The following is a 22,909-nucleotide window of genomic DNA, read 5'->3' on the forward strand; positions in this document are numbered from 1 at the left end:
TATCCTCAGTTCCTTTCTTTAAAATGAGGCAACTTATGGGATTTTTATGAAGGCAACAAGAAGTGATACAGTTATAATTTGTCTATTTTTGGATTTGTAATCTGATGAACCAGATATTTAAAAAACATTCCTTGTAGTCTGTTTATTTTTTTTACAACTAATGTTGCTTTTTTCTGTTTAAAAAAAGTAAAGCACTTTTAAAATGAACTATTTGTTTTAAATATGTTTTATATAACTTGTAAAACTTGACCATCTTTTTCTGTTTTTCAAATCACTGTGAATAACAATCTATATTAAAACACATAAAATTTAAACAGATTTCAGATTTCAAATCACTGTGAATAACAATCTATATTAAAACACATAAAATTTAAACAGATTTAAGAAACTTAAAATTAGGATGGGAAGTTAATTCAATCTTAACCACTACTCTGCTAATTCAAACTGAAAAAGACAAGCTTTCTTGCTTGCTCAATTCCCAAAATTCTCCTTTTAAATGGATGGCCTGAAAAGAAAAAAGCTATTGTTGACAGGAGGAACCTAGTTGTTAAAGAGATTCTACCAGATCAATGGTGTGCTATCTCTCAATTGACTACTATTTCTTATTCCTGCCCCGTCTTTCCCTCCTCCAATCAGCCCCTCAGCCCAGTTGCCAAAATGATTTTGCTAAAACATGTCTGACCATGTGACTCCATTTCTCAAACTCCCTGGGGTTTCCCATTCTTTCTGGAGTCAGATAGAAGCTTCTTTATTTGGCATTTAAGGGGCTTCACAACCTGCCTGAAACTTAATTTCCCAGCTTTATTATTTTCACCCTCCATACCTGGAATATATTCTTTCTCCTCTCTGCATCTTAGAACCCCAGCTCAAGAGCTGCCACATACATGAGGCTTTTCCTGAATTCCCCTTGCTACTAGTGCCTCTCCTCTGCACCCCCTCCCCCGCAATTACCTTGCATCCATATTTTGTAAACACTTATAAATGTACATATTGTCTTCTCCAACAGAACGATAACTCCAGGAGGGAAGGGACTAGATCACTTTTGTCTTTGAATCTTGGATGTCTAGCACAATGTAGAAACTTTAAAAAGGTTTAATAACTGATTTCAGCACTGATATTTTCACCAGCATGAAACAGGATGATTGCTGGAAGCCTGTGCAATAGCCAATGCCTTCTCCAGTTTAGTATAACTCACTGACTATATTTTTAAGGTTTGCAATGTGCCTCAAATAAAAGTTGGGAAGTAAATACTAACAGACATGGTCATTTTAGAGATGAAAAAGCTAAGGCTCAGAGAATTTAAGGGACTTATCTTACATAATTAAGATGATATGATTCAATCTCAAGTCTCTTCTGACTCCAAGCCCAGTATCCTTTTTATCATATCACTTTGCTTAGTACTAAGAACATTTAAAAGGAGGGGGAGGGGGTGGGAATGAGCCCAATTTAACCTTATCAAAAAGTACATAGGTTGTATTATCTTAAATTCCCTAATGAGAAACTACAAATCCCCACTTCAAAATAGTTTTCATTTTTTGATATAGCACATGAAAACTATGTTACTGATTATATTATAATGTCAATATCCACAAAAGCAGTTTTAAAAAATATTCTCATTGTTTTCCCTCCTTTGCACACACACAAAAAAAGCATAGCTTTTAAATATCTATGTTGTGATAATACACGTATAATCCCAAGCCAATTGCCTGCCAGCACTGGCTGGGGGAAGGGAAGGGAGGGAGGGAGATGAGTTCAATCATATAACTTAGGAAAACTTGTATGGAAATTTGTTATTACATGTAATTGGTAAAAACAAATGAATAAATAAATTTAAATATCTATGCTGGTCTCAGGGGACACAATTTGACATGCTGAAATAGGTTTCTATTATATAAAAATCTTCATTGAAAAGGAAAGAAATAGCAGACTTACATGCCACTGATGTGGCACTTGTGGGAAGCTTCGGCTGAAAAAGATGCTGGTCAGCTTCGGGCTCCTCAGGTTCTAATGGAGTCTGCTGGCCAACGTGAGAATGGTATGTGACCTGAACCTGAAGTTGTGCCTGGGGCAGCTTGGACTTATCCAAGCTCTCTGAGTCCCGGCGTTCCTCAGACTGCACAATAGGCCAGATCCTCTCTCTTCTCCACTGAATTAATGCCACTCTGTCTCGGATTGACTTTGCCACTATCTTGACGTCACTTTCATGAAAAAATCCAGATTCAATCTGCAAGAAAGTAATCCTGAGGGTTAATCTACAGCATGCATACCACTTACTTTTGACTATGCTGAGAAAAAGATAAAAACCAAAAATCATAAATCTTAACACCTACCCACCCATAATAGAATAGAATCAAGACATAAATGATGTAGATTCATTGAGAATGTAACCTCTCTACTTTTTCTAGCATACAGTTGAGTTCATGAATAAGAAATGAAATACACACAAAACCCCCATAATTACTGGAGAAATAAAACTGGGTACATTTAAAGGCAAATGTCAATATGTCTTTCCCCACAACTACAATAACATAGATGGGGCACAGACGTTGGACTTGGCATTAGAGGATGCTGGCTCTACCAGTAACTCCCTTTGAAAGACCTTAGGATAGTGGCTTAAAGTCTCATGTCTTTAGTTTCTTTGGATTTCAAGTGAAGGAGTTGGGCTGATATTTTCTAAGACTCCTTCCAGTTCTAGACTCATTTGAGTCTCATCATAATAAAAGCCTTGCATTCTTGGAGATTATTCTAATATAGAACCAACTTTAATAGGTCCTACTAAGCAGGGCATGAACTTATTATGAGCTAATGGTTTTCTGGGTGTAAGAATCAGCCAAAGGAAATTTGGAGAAGTTTATCACCCAATCTGGTTGTAGAGTGATAAGTTTATGTTATAAAAAAACTTGAGACCATCTACCAGGAGTGTGATAAAGACTATCATTGCTATTTAAACAGACTTTCAAGGTTAATGAGGTATCTTTTTATTGATATTTTTCCAGTTACACGAAGAAACAATTTTTGATGATATTTTCTGATATTCTGATATTTTGCAATTCAGATTCTCTACCTCCCTCCACTACCCCCTGAAGTGGTAAATCGTCTGATATAGATTATATCAGTGCTTTCATGCAATACATATTTTCATATTCCTCATGTTGCAACTAAACACATATGATATATATGATAAAAACTTATAAAGGAAATAACATGAAGAATGGTGTGCTTTGACCTGCGGTCATATTCTAATAGTTCCTTCTTTGGCTGTGTATAGGTTTTTGTTTTTTTTTTAAAACCATGATTCCTTTGGGGTTATCTTAGAACCTTATTTTGCTTATAATAGTTTAGTTCTTCCTAGTTGATCACTGTATAGTATTTTGGTTACTACACACACACACACACACACACACACACACTGTTCTCTTGGTTCTGCTCACTTCACTTTGCATCAGTTCACATAAGTCTTTCCAGGTTTTTCTGAACTCCTCCTGTTCATTATTTCCTATAGCACAACAGTTTTCCATTACAACCATATATTACAGATTGTTCAGCCATTCCCTGACTGATAAACATCCTTTCAATTTCCAATTCTTCACCACTATAAAAAGAGCTACTAAAATATTTTTGTACACATAGGTCCTTTCTCCTCATCTCTGATCTCTTTGGGATTAAGACCTAGTATTGCTGGGTCAAAGGAAATGTATAGTTTTATACCCCTTCAGGCAAGTTTTTAAGTGCTCTCCAGAATGGTTGTATCAATTCACAATTCCACTAACAGTGCATTAGTGTCCCAATTTTCTCACATATCAGATGAGATACTTCCACATAGATCTCATGTGATCCTTATAGCACTACAGTAAGTACTATTGTCTTTCTTATTTTATAGATGGGGGAATAATATTATCAAGTGATTTGCCTAAGATCATATATAAAGTGTTTGAAGCAAGATCCAAGCCATGGATTCCAAATTTAGCTTTCATTCACTATGCTGCCTTTCAAGATACAGAGGGACTGTGATCTACATAAGTTAAAGGAGTATCTGTACCAAATCAAAAAACAAAGAAAAACAAAGGTACTCAAAGCATGATAAATTATAGGTACAAAACCAAACTAAGTTCAGTAGTAATACATCACAGTGGTTTTAGAAACAAAGGAGAACTATAAGTTAAGCCTTTCAAAAATTCAAACTCAAAATATTACCAAATAACACAAGTATAAAACACTCATTCCAGTGTCTGGCCCATAGTAGTTGCTTAATAAATGTATTTCCATCTCTTCTTCCCCTCCCAAACAAAATGAATTTTCCAATTGGAATGTAAAGAAAAAATTAATATTGAATTATTGACAAAGATATGTGAAGTAGCAAGGGAGCATGTAGATGTTTTAAATGAATTTATATGTCTGTTCAATGGAATATAATCCCAATGGACTGAAGACATTTATAGACACTATCAATAAACTTTGAAAAATCATGGCACAAATGAAAGGTTTAATGGAAAAATTTCCAAATTTTTGAAAAGACAGAAAAAAGTAGATCCAGAGAAATACCAAATAGTAACCTTAACAGTTCTTTGCAAAATTCTGGAAAGGAGAATCAAAAGAGATATTTGGTGTACATTTAGAAAAGAACAGTGATCTAGGAGGTAGTACATACTTACTAAGATCTTTACTGCAAACTGATTGCATTTACTTTTTGGATTGGGTTACTAAGTTGAAATACGTGATGAAGGCACTGCTTAAGCTGAAGAGAGAGTTAATCAAGTTTCAAAATTATTTTTATCAGAGGTAAATGCAAAGTCTTTCATTGGGGTTTTAAAAACCCCAACTATAAAAATGAAAGAGATATAGATGTCAGAATTTCATGTGATAAAGAACTGAAAATAATTTTGGGCACCACAAACTCAATTCGAGCCAAAAGAAAGCTAATGAGCTTTTGGCTCCTTGAACATAATTATGGTGTATAAATATGTAAGTATATATGTGTTACATATATTTTACATGTAAATAAAGTATAAATGTAAGTATATAGTATACTCAAGTATATTGAATAGTGTTCAATACAAACATCAATGGCCATTTCTATAGCATTTTGATCATTTTCCAAGTGCTTTATATACATTATATCATTTGATCTTCAGAATAACATGCTGACATTATATACAAATATTATTCTCATTTTGCAGATAAGAAAATTGAGACTTAGAAAAGTTATATAATTTTCCTACTAGCACTCAGTTACTAAGGATCAGAGGTAGAATTTGAATCTTTTACTTCTCTAGGTTGGCTCTGTGACTGAAAAGTTCTCAACGTGTTCTTTACTGGTTGATCTGAAGCTTTATCATTTGAAAAGAGATTGTGACAAACTAGAATGATAAGGAGGGCATTGAGGCAGGACGGTAAAAGATCTGGGAACCATTTGACATGAGCAGTGGGCGAAACATACTGGAAAACCAGATTGAGAGGAGAAAGGGCAGCTGCCTCCACATCTCTGTGTAGTATGAAAGAACAGAACCAGAACTAATAGCTAGAAGACTCAGGAAGAGAGAATTCAGCTCAGAAAGAGAGTCAGTATACCAAATGATGCTATTCAGCCTCTTTCACAAGGCTACGATGTCTATCGCATTTGACTTTCTTGTGGAAAATCAAATAAAAACTCTAAAATAGCCAGGTAGTACAGTGAATAGAGCAGACTGAGAGTTTGACTTAGGTCTCAGAAACTTACTAGCTGTGACCCTGGGCAAGTCACTTCATCCCTATTTGCCTCAGTTTGCTCATATATAAAATGGAGATGATATTAACAGCACCTACCTCCAAAGGTTGCTATGAGGATCAAATGAGACATCATGTAGTATTTTGAAGACTTCAAAGGTAATAACACCACCACCAACAATAATATACTTACTATGTGTCTGACTTTGTACTAAGCACTTTATAATTATTATTTCATTTGATACTCACAGCAATCCTGGAAGGTAGCTGCTAATTATCCCCACTTTAAAGATGAAGAAATTTAGGCAAAGACGAAGTGAATGGTTTGCCCACAGCTCATAAGTGTCTGTGGTTGAATTTGAACTCAGATCTTCCTGACTCCATGCTGGGTATACTATTCCCTGCGCTACCTAGCTGCCCCAGTACAGAAATATTCTTTATTAGTAGTGGTATTATTAAATTAAGGTATTAGTAATATTAACAACAATGAAACAGATGACTGTGTGGGACCATTTGTTTCTACCACTGGAAATAACCAAGTAGAACTGGGGATTTTGTATAGGAATTCCTACATTGGGCAGAAGTCTAGATGATCTAAAGATCCCCTTCTAACTTAAGATTCTATGACCACAAGACCCAACTACCACAGCCCCTACAGTGAGCTTAGCATCCCAAATGAAGTTGTTTCTAAGATACACCAACATAAAAGAAATTACTCATCTCTGAATGCCTGACATCAGCCAGCAAGAAAACAGCAGGCAAAGAAAATGAATTTGAATTGGCTTCAACTTGTTTGCCCATTCATTTCTGTCCATGGTAATTTCACCCAGCAGGGATATCACACAGAGGCTTAAGGTTTTTCTAGCATGACTAATGATGTTTAAAGACAAGCGTTAAAGATCTCCAACAATGGAATCCAACATTTTACAATGCTTATTTAGCATCAAACTTATAGCCAATGGCCCCGTATTTTCCATGCTATGCCTCTGCCTGTTTCTTTGGATTTACCACCTGGGGTTGTTCCTTTCAAAGACTATTTTTTACCTCAGACCAAATGGCACTAGATTTAACTATTGCTGTTAGAATACCACAGGGAATTTCACTGAAAGCTTTGACTGAATTACATGAGATCCTGCCATGTAGTTTGCAATATAGTAAATGACTCTTCATTTAAAGAGAGGGAATGAAAAAGGCAGGACAGTAAACAAAAGTACTAAACTTCGGACATCAGGATGCCCCGGTCCTTGAGTTGGCTGGAAACAGACTTAGTGTGTAACCATGGAAAGGATTCTGGGCTACCATTTCTTCATCTGCAAAATGAGGGAAATAATACTTTTACTATCTACTTCACAATGTTATGGGGAGAAAAAAATCTTATATATAAACAACAACAAAAAAACCCTTCTTGTTCCTCAACTGTGAACTAGTTATCCAAATCTTAGTTAGTGGACTTTCACTATTTGTACAATTCAGAAGTCAAGTACCCCACACTTAAAAAAACCTAATATTTCTCTGGTTTTTAGACCAATACAAAAAGGCCTGATAGAAAATAGTAGCTGCTCTTGTAGAATGAAACTAAAAAATTGGAGTAATAAAAGACTGCTCAATTCCTGACCTTACAACAGCATCATATACCAATTTAGACTTGGTCCCTTGCCCAATCTGTGGCTATGCCACAAGGAGAGGCTTATTCTAACTATAAACACACAGACACACACAGAGCCAGAACTCTTAGGTATGGTACTCTTTGCATCCACATACTTTGCATGTGCCAGAGCCCAAGTTAAAAATGGAGATGACTGTAGGGGAAAAAATCCAGAGAAAAATTCAAACAATTCTTGGTGGCCAAGTTCTCTTTACTTTCTAATGACAACAAACTTAGGAATTAAAGTTCATTTTCCCATCAAATTCAAACTTTAAATTCTTAAAGAGTAGTTGAAGGTCTGACATTGCTGTAGCACTTTCCAGAGCTTATTATTTTTGTGGATCTTCACATCCACACTGCAAAGGACTGGCGTTTGCTTCCATTTTACAGACCAGGTAATCTGCTCAAAGGTCATTATGTAAATTGCTACTAATGTCAAGGGCAAGATTTGAACCAAACAGTCCTTACTTTCTGTCTTTTCTGATTCCAAGGTAGAAAAGTGATATGGGTTAAGCAACTGGGGTTAAGGGACTTGCTCAGGGTCACACAATTAGGAAGAATCTGAGGCCAAATTTGAACCTAGGATCTCTCATCTTCAGGTCTGGCTCTCAATCCATCGAGCCATCTGTCTTCCCTGACAATTTATTTTTGACACTCAATTTCCTCATCTGTAAAATGGGAGATGAAAATGTGCAATACCACCTACTTTACAGGCGTGTTATAAGGAAACTGTTCTGTAAACATTAAAGCCCACAGTAAAGTTAGCTATTATTTAATGTTGAGAGTTCATATGTTCTTTCACCTATAGATCCATTCCTAATATGTGTCTAGGAGCAGCTGATGTTCAAGGCACTGAATAGCACCATTGAAAATCACAAAGCCTGAAGATCACTGTTTCAGAGCAAAGCAGATATCCCACTTTGTTTAACAAGAATTGGAGAGACCACTTCTAACTCCTGAAGCCAGAGCCCGACATTAGACTGATAGTACATGCAGGCAGATCAGTTACTGACATTTCAAGATGTGTAATTGCACAAGTGGCTTCATGACTTCACAGCTGTGCCATAATCCTCACTCTCCAGCCACTCAGAATGGTGACACACTTGGGCAATATAAGGTTTCAGCCTTTCATGCCTTAGGCTCCTACCCAGAAATATAGGGGAAGGGTGACACTATCATGTGCTACACAAGTAGAGATAGATTCTGTCTTCACTATTTACACCAAAATGTTTTCCATTACAGGAGAGGGATAAGATCAACTAATAATAGAGAAAGAGAGGAAAGAGGAGCACGGACACAGAAAAAAATAGGGTCAAACTTTTAAAATTCTCTGCAATTTGAGCAAAAATCAGTCTATTTGTGAAAACCTGAACTGTGTAATTAAAGTTGCTCCGTAATCCCATTGTAGTTTTCTCTCTTCTGTTTTTTTAAAGAGAAATCTTTTGCTTGGTGGTGGTGGTGTGTGTGTGTGTGTTGTAAAGCTAGTAAAAATTAGATCATGAGGAGATCCTACAAAATGAACTCAGACTTCATTCTGTTTGAGTCTCTGTTTTTAGGTATATCCAAACTGCCTTAAAGAGACAGACTTACTTTTAGTCCAATTCTGAATAGGGAGAATCTGAAATGGGCAAATTCCTGTCTGAAAGGATTACATGGTTTGGAAGACCAAGAGAACACTAGACATATATCACATTTGGATTTTGACAAAGCATTTAGCAAAGGCTTTTGCTCTTATAGACAAGATGAAACAGTGTGTAGGATATAGTTAGGGGTAATCATAATCGAAGCACTCTGTGTGTGTATGCCCATAGGGTTTTCCTAATTGGACCATGTCAACTAATGGACCGAGCAGTTTCATAGCCTTGTATCCTGAGATCTTTCCTGTTTTAAACGTTAATAAGTGACTTGGATTAAAACATAGAATGTATGCTTTTCTATTCAGTAGATGACACAAAATTGGATTAACTAAAACATCAAAAAATCTTGACAGATAGAAATGATGAGGGGCTGGATCCCAAGAAAAGAAATTTAATAAGGGCATAAAGTGCTGTATGTGTGTGGCTACATACACATATAATTTCATCTTACCATACCAGTATAAGGTTGGCACAAAAGAGTGGGACAGAAAGTTGCTTCGAGGATATTAAATGATCATAGGATTGTAAATTTAGAACTGAAAGGTATATTAAAGGTTATTTTACAGCTGATGAAACTGAGGTCAAGAAAGGTTAAGGTGACTTACCCTAATTCACACAAGTTTTATGTGGAAGAGGCAGAATTGGAATACAAATTCTTTGACTCCAAATTAAATTCTCTTTCCATTGTGCTATGACCTAGAGAGGCCCAGGTATCTGATCTAGATTTCCTGGGATGTCTAGTAGGGCACCAGAAAGATTCTTTTGCCCTGAGAATTTCTCTTCTATAATCAGCTAAAATTTGATAGTCACAATTCCTGAATTTCATAAATCAGAAGCTCATTTGGGTTAAGAAGTCTTATCTTTTAATCTGTATATATTCCTAGAAATACTACTGAGGATGGTTACATTTAATCTTCCTTTATAACAAGTAATGGCTCCATGTAGGCTTAATTCCACAGGGTGCTTGCAATGTCAGTAGTGGCCAGCAGATGGCTGACCATGGTTGGACTTATTGTATTGTTTTAATAGGGAAGCTTCCTGGAGGTGTGAAGACAGGAGGGAACAAAGGGAACCTTCTTTCCTACTTCCTATCCTAGGTCTTAGAGCTAGATGCAACTTCAGGGACCATCTAGTCCCCCCCCTTCTATTTACAGATTAGGAAAGCTGAAGATGTGGGGGATGAGTTGCCTCTGTCCACACAGGTAGAAAGGAGGAGTTGAAATTCTAAATCAGATTTTCTATCTCCAGATCCAGTGACTGATCCACTATCCCACAGCCTCATTATGCCTTTTCTGCAGTAAATAAACATTTCCTTCTTCCTTTGTTAAGTAAGAATGATCTAATTTCTTCTTTGTTTAGGAATCCATCACTTACAGCCCAAAGTAAAGAAATGCAAAAACTAATAAATACTTTCTTTTGACTTTTGGCTGCTACAAAGTTGTTTTGTAATCCAATTTTTGTATTCTTTCTTCTGTTTTCTAGAGAAATCTTTTCCTTACAATGCTTTCGGTGTCAACATTTTTTGGACCAAGACCCAGATTCCCAAATGCTTGAAATTAAAGAACTACTTCAGTCTCTGGGAATGAGAAGCCCTAACTTTTGATTTGCTACTTATTAGATACAGGGCACTAATTTGTCCACTTAGAGCTCACAGAAATTGGGTTACTGCACTCCCCTTGTTCTTTTATTATTTTTAGCAAAAATCTGTTTCTGCTCCATAAGACTTCAAGTCAAAAGAACCAAAATGTAGATCCATGAATGAATCTATCTGTACCTTCTTAAATTTATCTTTTCATACTCAAGAAAATTTTTCCCTTTTAAAAGTATAAGACCTTTCCACCCAGTATTTAGAATTAACATGAAGTGTGTATATGTACACACATACACATGTGCATATATTTAAATGAAATTGTTGGCTTCCAGTCTAGCATATGTCATAGATCTGCTGAATCAAACTGCTTTTATAAATAGGTCATGGTCATCCCCGTGCTATCTCTAGCTTAATTATTGTTATTTTCAATACTTGGTACAAGGTCAGTTCAAGAAGATCTTTTTAGGAGATTAGAAGTTCACTGGCTCCAAAGAAAAGATGAAAGACATCTTCTCCCATCTCTTCTGCAAAGGTGCAAGGTCCATCTCTGCAAAGGGTGTGGAGCATTGGATGTAGTTTCAAATCTTTTCAATGTATTGATCGATTTTTATGACTTTTTTCTGTTTTTATTTTCTTTTAAATATTCTTTGTTAAATATGCTGGCTCTCTGGGATAGTGGAAGGGGAAGAATACTAGTATAAATTTAGGCAATGTAAGAGCAAACAGTATCAACAAAATAATTTTTAAAAAAGATAGGTTCAGAGCATAGATTTTAGAGCTAAAAAGTACTCTGGAGGCCATGTAGTCCAAACTTCTTGATTTATAGATATGGAAGCTGAGGTCCAGAGAAATTAAGTGGCTTGTCTAAGAACACTGGGGATACTCTAGTTAAAGGGAAGAGTAAGGATCTGAACCCAGGTCTTCTGATCACAAATTTAGCATTCCTTTAATTGGACCCTGTACCTACGAGATTGGTCATTCTACAACTATTTCTCTTACACTGAGAATTCCTTATTAGACTGTAAGCTTCTTTTGGGTGGGAAATGCCTTTTTTTAAAACCTTCCTTTTGCTTAGAATCAAAAATAAGTATCAGTTCCAAGAAGAGCAGTAAGGGCTTGGTAATGGGGCAAAGTAAAATGGCTTGCCAAGGGTCACCCAGCTACTAGAGGTCCCAAAGTAACATCAACGAACAAGTATAAAAACACTTGGCTTCATCATAGACAAGGAGATAAAACCATTCTTAAAAGTAGCTCCTTCAACAGGTGTGGAGATTTATTCCTCCTAAAATGAGAAATTCCTTGAAAACTGAAAAGTCAGATTATCATTTTTGTATAAATCAGGATAGTAGAAGGCTAAGTAGAAGAAAAATGGGCATTCAAGTTTCTCATGTTGAAGAGGTTGGAACAGACTACTTTTGTTTAAAAATGTTGATTTCATAATGAAAATGATAAAAATTATAAAATATTGAGTCAAGTTTGCAAAATATTAGTCATTCCAAACCAACTTTCTTTTAGGCTAATAAGATCAATCAATCAGGACAATGATAGAAGGTTGAGCAAAACATGATTTAGCTTCCTTACTATCTTTATAAAGAGTAAAATTGAGGCTAGAGGAAAGATAAAAGTCAAAATATCCTACAAGATTAGCAATTAATGTTTGTGTGTCCAGATTGAGGGAGGTCTCTATGTAAAATCTCTAAGAACTTTGCTCTTAGCCCTGCTCTGCTTAGCAGCTTTATCAATCAAAATCTTCATCAAATGTTATCAATGTGGTTGAAAATACAGCATTAGCAAATTTCACACATTTGCCTTTTATAAGCTTGAAAGTAACTACAATAGAAGATAGAAGCAAAATTATCTTGGTGGGTTGGAATGCTAGGCCCAAACTAACAAGATTACATTTATATCTGTTAATGCCAAATCCTTCACTTAAGAACAAAAAACTAACTGGATTAAGTCTCTCTGTCTAGGCAGCAGCTCACTCAGAAAAAGATGTGGGAATTTTAATTAATCACAAGCCCAACCAGAACTAATGGAGTGATTCAGCTACTAAAAAAATACAAATATCTTAAGCTGTATTGATTAAAATAGAATGCTTAGATAAAAAGAATAGATTAAAATATTAAAATAAAATGTCCAGATCAAAAGTCAGTCATTTCTTTCATTTATGTTGGTCAGAAGCCAGCTAGAAGTAATGTTTAGTTCTAGGCATCACATCAGTAGATTTAATGACATAGTAAAGTGGAATGCTAGACATTTGGAGACCTTCTTATACTAGGAATAGTTAGTTACAATTCATGTGAAGAGAAGACCTAGGGGAGATGAGAGCTATAAACAAATATTTGAAAGATTATCTTGAAAAAATAATTGTCCCATGCCACTTCAGTGTAAAGAGAAAGGTTTAGGTATAAATAACAGAGAAGCAAAAATCTCAGATGAACATGAGAAAGAACTTGCAAATACTTATATTCAGGCCTTTAACTTGCATCTTGGAGGCTTATTTTTGTTTGATTTGTCTATGTCTGGAAGGAGTAGATTGAGTTTACTAATTTTATAGCATTGTTGTCTATTTCTTCCTGTAATTTTCAAAACTTTCACTTTAAGCATTCAAATGGTGCATAACATCTGGTGAATCTTACTGTGAATCAATTTAGCAACACTGATTCTTTTTTACCCTTCTTTCCTGCCACCTGGCTATGATTAATAAACATAGAGAAATGAGAAGAAAATTAATGTGAGAATCAGAAGGTGAGGAGAAAGCATTTTAAAGCAGAAACCCTAGAAAGAAGCAGCATTGATGTATTTCTCAAAGGAAGACTTTGAGAAGCCAAAGAGGACAATGTGAAGAACAATGGGTATCTAGATGGTGGGGGACATCAGGACATTAAGATCTGAGAGAAGAGCATAGAAAAGCAGGAGGGAGAGAGTTCCAAAAACAAGTATCAAACTTTTCCGTAGGACTGCTCCCTTCCCTCTTGCCAGAGACCAGTTAAGAAATGTGTCTTCTCTTTAGAAAAAGGGATACAGTTTTAAAGAAGTATGGTCACAGAATCTAAGTTGCAAGGTAAGGTATAAAGGAGCTTCTCTAGTCTATGAAAAGGAATTTCTCTCTGAATGATGAACTCTGCTTCACAATCCTATTCATTTCCTAATATTAAATTTTCAGTGTCTCACTGAGCTGACATTGTGATGAAGCAAACAAAAGCCAGGTGAAGTTTCACAGGGAATGATGTAGAAAGGAGACAGGTGTTACTTTGGGGTGAACAGCAAAATCAACTAAGTACACATTTACTAAACAAAAGCAAGTTATTTGAATTAACTTGTGTGGAAACCCCAATTTACATAGATAAAAGCTAAAACTGAATGCAGCATGTATTTGGAACATATGAAATCCTGAATTACTATTGTCTGAATTAACAAGGGCTCATTGTTTCAAATTGTTAGAGTGAACAAGTCCAAAATAAAAAGCTCATCAGTAATCAGTTCAGGAAAGGATCTTTCGAAGAAGGCCTTTAAATGAGGTTACATGGCCCTGTCTAGGATAGTTGCAATTTTTATCATAACTCTTCCAACTTGTGAATACGAGCTCCTCGTGGATGTGGGTTTTACAGAGCAAAGAACTGTCATTTGTGTAGGCAAGCACTTGCTTGGCAGGCCTCCAAACACAACCACTTAGGAAGTGGTTGCTTCCCTGGGTATATGTCAAGCTGACTGCTGAATTGCATTCCTCTTACATGTAAAGTGGTATTTGGTCAGGTGTTCCTCCATTTGCCAAAAAGCTATTTGAACTAAAAGTTAAAGGAGAGAAGATAAAGAGAAAGGAAGTTTCTTGTTTCTCTTTTCTTCTTTCTCCTTATATTCCATCCCATAATGATCTCACCTAGTTCTATGTTTTCAACTCCCTACCTCTGTGAAGATGACCACCAAATCACTCTCTCAAGCCCAGACTTCTAATTTGAGATCTAAATCTGCACCTCTATCTGGCATTCAACCAGGTAGCATATTGTAATCAATAGAGCACCAGACTTGGAGTCAAGAAGATCTAGAATCAAATCCTGGCTCAGACACTCAAAATTAGCCTGAGCTAGCCCCTTAATATCCCTAGGCCTTACAGTTCTCAATTTTAAAAAATTTATATATATGTAAGAGTCCAAGACCTTTCTAGTTTTTAATCTCTCTCTGAGGAAGAAGATGTTGTTTAAGGTACCTTCTTCCTCTAACTGTATTATCCTAGGGGACATCTAAAACAAAACTCTTCTCTCTCCCCATCCATCCTTTCCAACAGAGGTGTTCTTCCTTCTGGATTCCCTATGTATGTCACTGCTGCTATTATTCTCTGAGTAATCCAGGCTCAAAGACTCAAAGTTCTCTTTGATGGTTCCTTCTCTTTCATCAACCCATTTGCTCAAACACTTTTCCAAATTATTTGGAGGATGTGACTTCTGGAATGTATTTTGCAAACCTACCTTCTTTTTTCTTTCCATCACCACCATACCAGTATATGTTCTCATTACCTCTTAGCCTAACTCTTTGTTTCTAATTGCACTGTTTTCTTCCAGGCTTTTGCCCAGCCAGTTTATCCTACATACTGCCATCATATTAAACTTCTTGAGCACACATCTGATTACCATCTTAACAAGTTAAAATTATATAGTATGTTATGGATACAAACCACTTTTATGTACGTTGCATCTCCGGTGTTTGCTATACCCTATTTAGGAGACGGAAGTGAATCAGCAGTGGGAATCTCAATAAAATGGGCCAAGTTAAACATCCTAGATCCAAAGCTCATGGAATTCCTAGCTTATAAGGCACAAGGCTTTATACAAGTCCAACTACCTTGCATGCTATAGTATATTACAGTGGAAAGGGCACTAGATTTGGAGTTTAGAGACCTGGGTTCTAATCCACCATTGTCATTTACTAACTGTGTGGCCTTAAGCAAAACTCAATATCTCTGGTCCATGGTTTCTTTACAGAAAGGTCGTATCCAGCTTTAAGTCAATGACTTTAGGTTCTTTAGCTAGGCTACCAAAAGAGATCCATTCTTGGTTTAAGTCAGGTTGGACAGGTCAGTATGATTCTCAGAAAAACACTGAGATTACATTACTCCTCTGCTAAAACAAACACTGCCACAGAGTTGATTTTAAATAGTTATGCATTGCCTTCCAAATAAAATTTGAAGTGTTTTGTCCAGTACTTGAGAGTCTCCATTAACTAGTTCCAAACTATTTTTCCAACCTTTTTGGACAATGCTTCCTTCTGTGTATGGACAAACCAAGTTACTTGCAATGTCCAACACAACTCTGGCTGTGTGACTCTGGTCAAGGTGTTTAACATCTTCCTGCCCTTGGTAACTCCAAGATACTTAGTTATAGAAAGGGTGCCAACATGTACAGGTAGAAGGATTTTCCTGATCAGGGAATTCCTTAGAGCAAGGAAATCATAGGTCTAGACTCTATTCCTTTCCTCTACCCAAAGGTATCAATTCCAGTTTCTAAGCCATTGCTTATGCCACCATTTCATATGAGCATAAACTTCCTTATCTTATGCCTATAATCAAATGCTTCTTCCTTCATAAATCATTCTGCCTGGAAGTCAATTCCCAAGGTATTTTGTTATTCTTATATTATACTTATCACTTTCTACCTTGCATTCAAGTTATCTTGTGATTTATTTTCACCACTAGACAAATGGCAGGGATTGTGTTCTATTCACATTTGTATATCTCATAGCAACTACCATAGTTTCTGATGCTTGGTGCATTTCAATCAAATGAATGGAAGAAAAGAATATACATCCTACAATTCATGGAGTAGAGGAGAAGAAAGAAGAGAGGAGTACAGCAGTGATTCCCAAAGTGGGCGCCACCACCCCCTGGTGGGTGCTGCAGTGATCCAGGGGAGCGGTGATGGCCACAGGTGCATTTGGGGGTGTGTGAATAACTATAAGGGGGTGGTGATAGTATGTGACAGGGGGTGCTAAGTAATATTTTTTTCTGGAAAGGGGGCGGTAGGCCAAAAAAGTTTGGGAACCACTGGAGTAGAGGAAAAGAAAGGGGAGAATGGAGAAACATGAATATTAGAAACTAAGAAGTTCAATTGCACTTGAAAAAGGTTCAGAAATACTAAATATATAATTCTATAAACACAGGTGGCTAGAATTAATATATTAAAACACCCTCTATTTCCTTCAGTTTCTAAATTACATATAGGACCTAATGCTTTACACTTTTGTGGCCTCTACCCAACTATATTTCTATTATTTTGTTTTATTTCTTTCAATCATGTTGAATAAAGTTTCTGACTATATCTCAAAACACACAACATAAAAAAGGTTACGACTAAGCTAATTTCCATCCTCACAATTATCCAGTAATTCTTTCCATAAAATTATTAGCTTATTTTATTAAAATGTTCATTTATTTTTTGAGTTATGATTCACATTTTTCAAACTTAGAACTATCATATTCTCTTTGTTCCCTAGGTACCTATAACTTTTAAAATTATGATCATATATTGGATCAGATATTTTTCCTTTTGTTCTTTGAAAGCTGCTTAATACTTAAACTTTTTTTTTTGGCGGGGGAGATAAAGAAAGTTCATTTTTACCATTTCTTGTGCAACATCATCAGGAGTTTCCTTCTCCAAATCGAAAGTAAATTCAATTGCTCCATTATCTTTGGGTTTTCCTTTCAGTTTCTTAGGATCTTCAACCCAGAGCCTTAAGGCAATAGAAGATTTCCTACCATGGTCTTCTTCTGCAAGTTCTACTCTTACCCCAGTGTCTTCTGCGAAAAAGGCATGACCCAATAAATCTTTAATTTCATACCTGGAAAAGGACAAAAAGCAAATGTTTAAGTGGTGCATCAAAAGAGACAATTTAAGACAATTTAAGATAATTTAATTTAAGAGTTACAGGTGTTCCTCCATTTGATACAGAGGTTTTTGAATGAAAAGTCAATGCAGAGCAGATAAACAGCAAGAAAGGAAGCTTCTTCCCAACATTTAATGAAATAGGTTCTTCATGTTATTGTCTTGGAGCTGGCCATAGTGCTGAACAACTTGTCCTAAAGAACTTCCTTATGAACATTCCCTACAAGTTTTTTTCCCAAAACACATTGTTGCCCTCTTTTCACCCCCATTTTACTTCAAAAGAGCATACTTGTTGACAATGAGTAACTATGTATCATAATTTCTATTCCTTGTGTAATGTATGCCACATTAAATTAGGCAAATATGCTATTTAGCCAAACTGACTGATGTCTTTAATGACAGCGTATATACCATGGTCCACCCACAACAATTTTATTAGCTTTTCAATGCCAAACTGGTCGCTATAATAGCCAAGCAAATTCAAGTCATCTCTTCTTTTAAGTCTTAGCTAATTTCTTTTTCTTCTCAAACTCTCCATTTCATTCTAGGAAATGATCCAACTTTCTGTCAATCATTTCAATTTGAAAAAAGTAATACAAATACTCAACTATGTTTCACTGAAAACTAACCTTTCTTCTTTGTTTTTGCAGATGCATTCCCCAATAATCTCCTTGATTTCAGGATCATGTACTTTTTCAAAGCTTGCTGGTTTGATACCCTGTAAAAAGAAGGAAAAACATACCCATTTCATTTTCAAAATTTAGAAAAATTAATTTATGAGTACGGTGCTGTGACAATAAAGCTACCAATAAGTTAATCTGCAGAACTAGATAAAATAATTTTTAAAAATCATTTGGATAAAAATCTCAAGGAAAAGAATTTTTTAAATTAAGCAATTAAGGGGGTGTATCATCAGTACTATTTAAACTATTTTCATAAAGTAGGAACGAACAAAATTTTTTGCTATTTGTTTAGAAATAGAAAGGCAAGTCAATGGAATATACTTCCTAAATAATTCACAGAAGTAAATGAATACATAGTTCAGTAAACCTTATTCAAAATGAACTACTAGAAAACAGGAAAGTATTTTGGAAGAAACTAGATGTAGTGCATCATATTACACCATATACCATAAAATAAGCTCCAAATGGATATATAACCACAATAGAAAAGGTTATATACTAGGGAAATTAAATATTCAAAGGCTACAAAGAAAATACCAAAAGAATTGCTATTAATCACCATGTGGGAAAATAATTTAAATCACTAATAAGAGAAATGTACATTTAAACAACTCTAAACATTCAGCAAATCAATGAAGATGATAAAAGAAATAGATAATAGATCAGCAAATAGAAAGCAGTTGTGGGAACATGGCCACATCAATACACTTTTTTGGTAGAGCTTTGGATTTGTAAAAAATTACTAAACTGTTAGTAATTTAATCACAAGGCAAAAAATCAAAAGAGACAGGGAAGGTTCCATCTTGACTCTAACCCTATAAACCAATATATTTATAATAATACCTTTTCTGGTGGCAAAGAACTAGGGTAGGGGGAAAGAAAATCACCCTCGTCAACTGGCAAATTCCTGAACAAACAAATTTCTAATGTGCCATTAGAAATGATAACTATAAGGGATACAAAAACTCTTGGGAAAATTTATATTAACTGATTCATACTGATGTTAGCAGAACCAGACAAAGAAAATTCTTAATGAATAAAATGATGCCAATCAAAACAATATTAAATGGGGGGCAGCTGGGTAGCTCAGTGGATTGAGAGTCAGGCCTAGACCGGCCTCAGACACTTCCCAGCTGTGTGACCCTGGGCAAGTCACTTGACCTTTATTGCCCACCCTTACCACTCTCCCACCTAGGAGTCAATACACAGAAGTTAAGGGTTTAAAAACAAAAACAAAAACAATATTAAATGGTGTTTCAACTTGTTTCCTGCACTGATCAATGCTGGTACAGAACAAATAACAAGGTATATTTCCCCTTTCCAGGGAGGTTAAGGACTATAAGTGTTATATAAGTATAATATAAGTATATATTGTGTTGCATCACTGTCAGGTGCCAAATTAATTTGTTTTACTTTTCCGTTTTTCTTTGTTATAAGGGAGAGTCCAAAGTAGAGTGGGTAGTCTAGTAAACGACTGGGGTATAAAAAACAAAAGGCATGAATACAACTTCTCTCTTTAGAAAATTCAACTTAAAGATAGACTTGTCATCTTTCATTTCTCCAACATAAAAACTTATTTGGAATTTAAGTTTCTTGAGGAAAGGCATCCTGTTTTTACATTTCTTTGTATCCCCACCCCACTCTTGGTATAATGTCAGGAAGAGTAAGCACTTAATGAATTCTTGTGATTTTTTTTTAACTTTATAAACCAGAATGATTCAGTCAAACTTGATTTCTTGTTAGTGGTGCTTTACAATAAATTTGTGAAAGTCACCGCAATTAACTTTGTCAATCTCCTCTTTTACTTCTACATGGGAGCCTCATTTTCTTCCATGCATAAGCCAAAATTTGACTAGATATAGTTTTGAAAGATGCCCTATGGTGATTTTGAGGCTTTGAAATGGAAGCTGATTCAATCTGATGCGTATCTTTCATGCCAGCTGCAACTTACCTGCTTTCACTTGTTTTATTATCATCATATTAGCAACAAGATGCAACAATGTCATCATTTACCCTTCTGAATTTCAGACTACATAATGTACCTGGAAACATAGGGCTTAATGTCTGGATTGGTGTTAGTAAAAACTTAGTTAATTCTGACAGTCAAATAAAAGTCGCTTCTATAAAACAGAACATAGCCAATGAAATAGCTTGGGCTTCTGGATATGTCACCTGATAGGAAGAGGAGAAAAGAAATGGGTCCAGTCTTGTTTTTCAAAAAAATTTAAAAACAGAGCCTCCAAGAATCTTCTTTATTTTTAGCCCCTTCTATTCCCTTTTCTGCCATCATTACAGCAGCAGTAGAGTCCTCATAGAAAGGAGACAGATTCTGAAATCTTTATGCTGAATAAAGCCAATCTTCAAAAGCAAACCTAGCTTAAAAAACACTTCTAGGAATGTTTCTCAATGCTAGGTGGATTTAAAAACAGACATTTTCCAGATATAAATATTTCTGATGTGCTCCGTAGACTATTTGTATACATAATAAGGTGAACACAAACCCACCTGTGCAATATGGTGCTTAGAAGCAGTTAACTTATGGAGTTTATTAACTTCCTTGGAGATGTCTGAAATATTCTTGGAATGGAAACAGCACAGAACATGGGGGAAAGCACTGACTCAGGAGTCAGAGGATCTGGATGAAAAGCCAATTTTGATGATAAGACAACTCACTTAGTCTATCAACTAGATTTCAGTTTTTCTTATTTGTGACAAAAGAAGGTTGGACCAGCTATCCCCCTGTAGTTCTTGCTCCAGCTCCAATCAGTTAACAAGGCTAAGAAAGCATTTATTAACTGCTTGCTGTATGCAGGGCACTGTTCTGAATACTGCTAATACAAGAATAAGTAAGAACAAAGTATTTGCCTTTAAGGGATTTCTTGATATGAGATCTTGTGATGTTGGAACATCCATAAACAACCTTGGAAATACATCTTACTATATATATTTGTGCTGTATTCTTTAGTGCCTCAATGTGAAGCTCAAATGATTTGCTCTGCAAATTGTTGTTTGTGGGACCATTAAACTTGTCCACTTCATTCACATTTTCATTCATACCTTCTCTTTTTATGGCCTGAAAGGCATTCCTGCTAATTGCTCCTTCAAAAAGCTGTCAGTATTCTAACTGCTCAGTTCTGTTCAATATTGATGAACTGCCTTCCCTACTAAAAGTATTGGGGATACAAAGAGAACCACAGAGTCACTACCCCAAGGAGCTTGTGGGAATGACAATACAGGAATACTGAAATATAGGCAAGAAGAGGAGCAAACAAACTCTAAAAATGGGGCTATGGGTGAAACTGTCAGATATTAGATAAGACACGAACTACGTCAAGAAACATGAAAAATATTCCGACTGTTGGAGATGAGGATGACAAAATGGACTGGACGCATGGAAAATAACATGGGAATGCATGAAGTAGGACTGTCTAGTTTGGGAAATTTTAGTATTCCACCTAGAGCAATCTGCTAGTGTATGATGCATAGTTACAAGAAAGATAGACTGGAGGAACAGGAAGACCTTAAATTCCAAGGCTGAATTTGCATCTTATCTAATAGGTAAAAGAGAACAATGAGAGTTTTTGAGGAGGAGTAAACTGTTCAGACCTGTCCCTCAGGAAAATTATTTAGTACCTGTATGAAAGATGGTGTGGGAAAAGAAGAGACTAGAAGCAGAGACAACTAAGCAAGAGGTAAGGAAAATCTTAACCAGAGTGGTAGCCATATGGGTAAAAGGAGCAAAAGCAAGAGACACCATAGTGGTTCAAATCAATAAGATTTAGCAACAGATTTGGATGGGGGGAGGTATTAATGGCACATGGAAAAAAGGAATGATCAAGGATGATAATGAAGTTTAGGGTTGGTGATACCCTTCAATAGAAAAGAAAATTTGAAGAACAGATGAATTTAGAAGGAAAAATAATTTTATTTTTAATGTGTTGTTTTTGAGATGCTAATAAGTCATCCATTGGGATAATATCCACCAAGCAGACAATCATGAGATTAAAGTTGGAAAGTCATTTAGCCCAAATCATATCCACTACAGAAGATTTGAGAAATAAATAATGTGGGACTGAGATTCCTAAGAAAAATTATAGGTGAGTAGAATTGATAGTCAACTGCAGAGATTATAATCAAATCCTTTTGAATTCGAGAGATCCCCAAGGGGGAAAAGAATGGAGATTAAAGAGAGAATTTGGAATAGATCTATGGAAGATTCTTGTGCTAAGGGAGCAAGAACTGGCTGATGATCCAGAAAATAAAAGGTAAGACAGGTAGGAAGAAGTCCAGAAAAGAGTAAAGTTCCAGAAAACATATCCAGCACTGGAGGATGGAGGCAATGATCGAGCATGAAAAAAATAGATATGGATGAGAAAAAAAGAGGATGGGAGACAAGGATAGAGGTTATTTTGCCACAGTGTAGTCCCCTGAGAAGAATATTAATATCTCAAATCTTTTTGCCTTGCAAGTGACCCCAGAAATTAGAACTTATTGTTGAAAGATTTTGTTTTCATGAAAATTTATTTTTCTGTATTCTAGAGGAAGGATATACATAAAAACAAAAGGCAAAAGTTGTTAACATAGTTGGACAAACATTTATTTCTAAATGGTGGAAACATATTCTGAAAACCTGTTTAAGGTTCCTTCAAAGAACTGCCCATACCATCAGACACTGTTAGGAGTTGGAAGTGACCTCAGAGGTAACCAAATCTAACTTTTTCATCTTAAAAATGAAGAAAGTTAGAATTGATTCACAGTATGGTGGCAAGTGACCA

At 35.8% G+C, this 22,909-nt stretch overlaps 1 protein-coding gene across 1 annotated transcript in view; it reads right to left on the reverse strand.

The window, feature by feature from the left end:
* The window catches only part of WNK2 (WNK lysine deficient protein kinase 2), a 246,695-nt gene that overhangs the window by 89,202 nt on the left and 134,584 nt on the right, over positions 1-22,909 (reverse strand). Inside the window, exons 6-8 of the mRNA XM_044670684.1 lie at positions 18,081-18,169; positions 17,188-17,407; positions 1,933-2,224 (exon numbers count right to left, since the gene is read on the reverse strand). Coding sequence (XP_044526619.1) covers positions 1,933-2,224; positions 17,188-17,407; positions 18,081-18,169 — 601 coding nt within the window. The remainder of the gene's footprint in view (positions 1-1,932; positions 2,225-17,187; positions 17,408-18,080; positions 18,170-22,909) is intronic.

The sequence above is a fragment of the Gracilinanus agilis genome, chromosome 1, assembly GCF_016433145.1.
Source record: "Gracilinanus agilis isolate LMUSP501 chromosome 1, AgileGrace, whole genome shotgun sequence".
NCBI lineage: Eukaryota > Metazoa > Chordata > Mammalia > Didelphimorphia > Didelphidae > Gracilinanus > Gracilinanus agilis.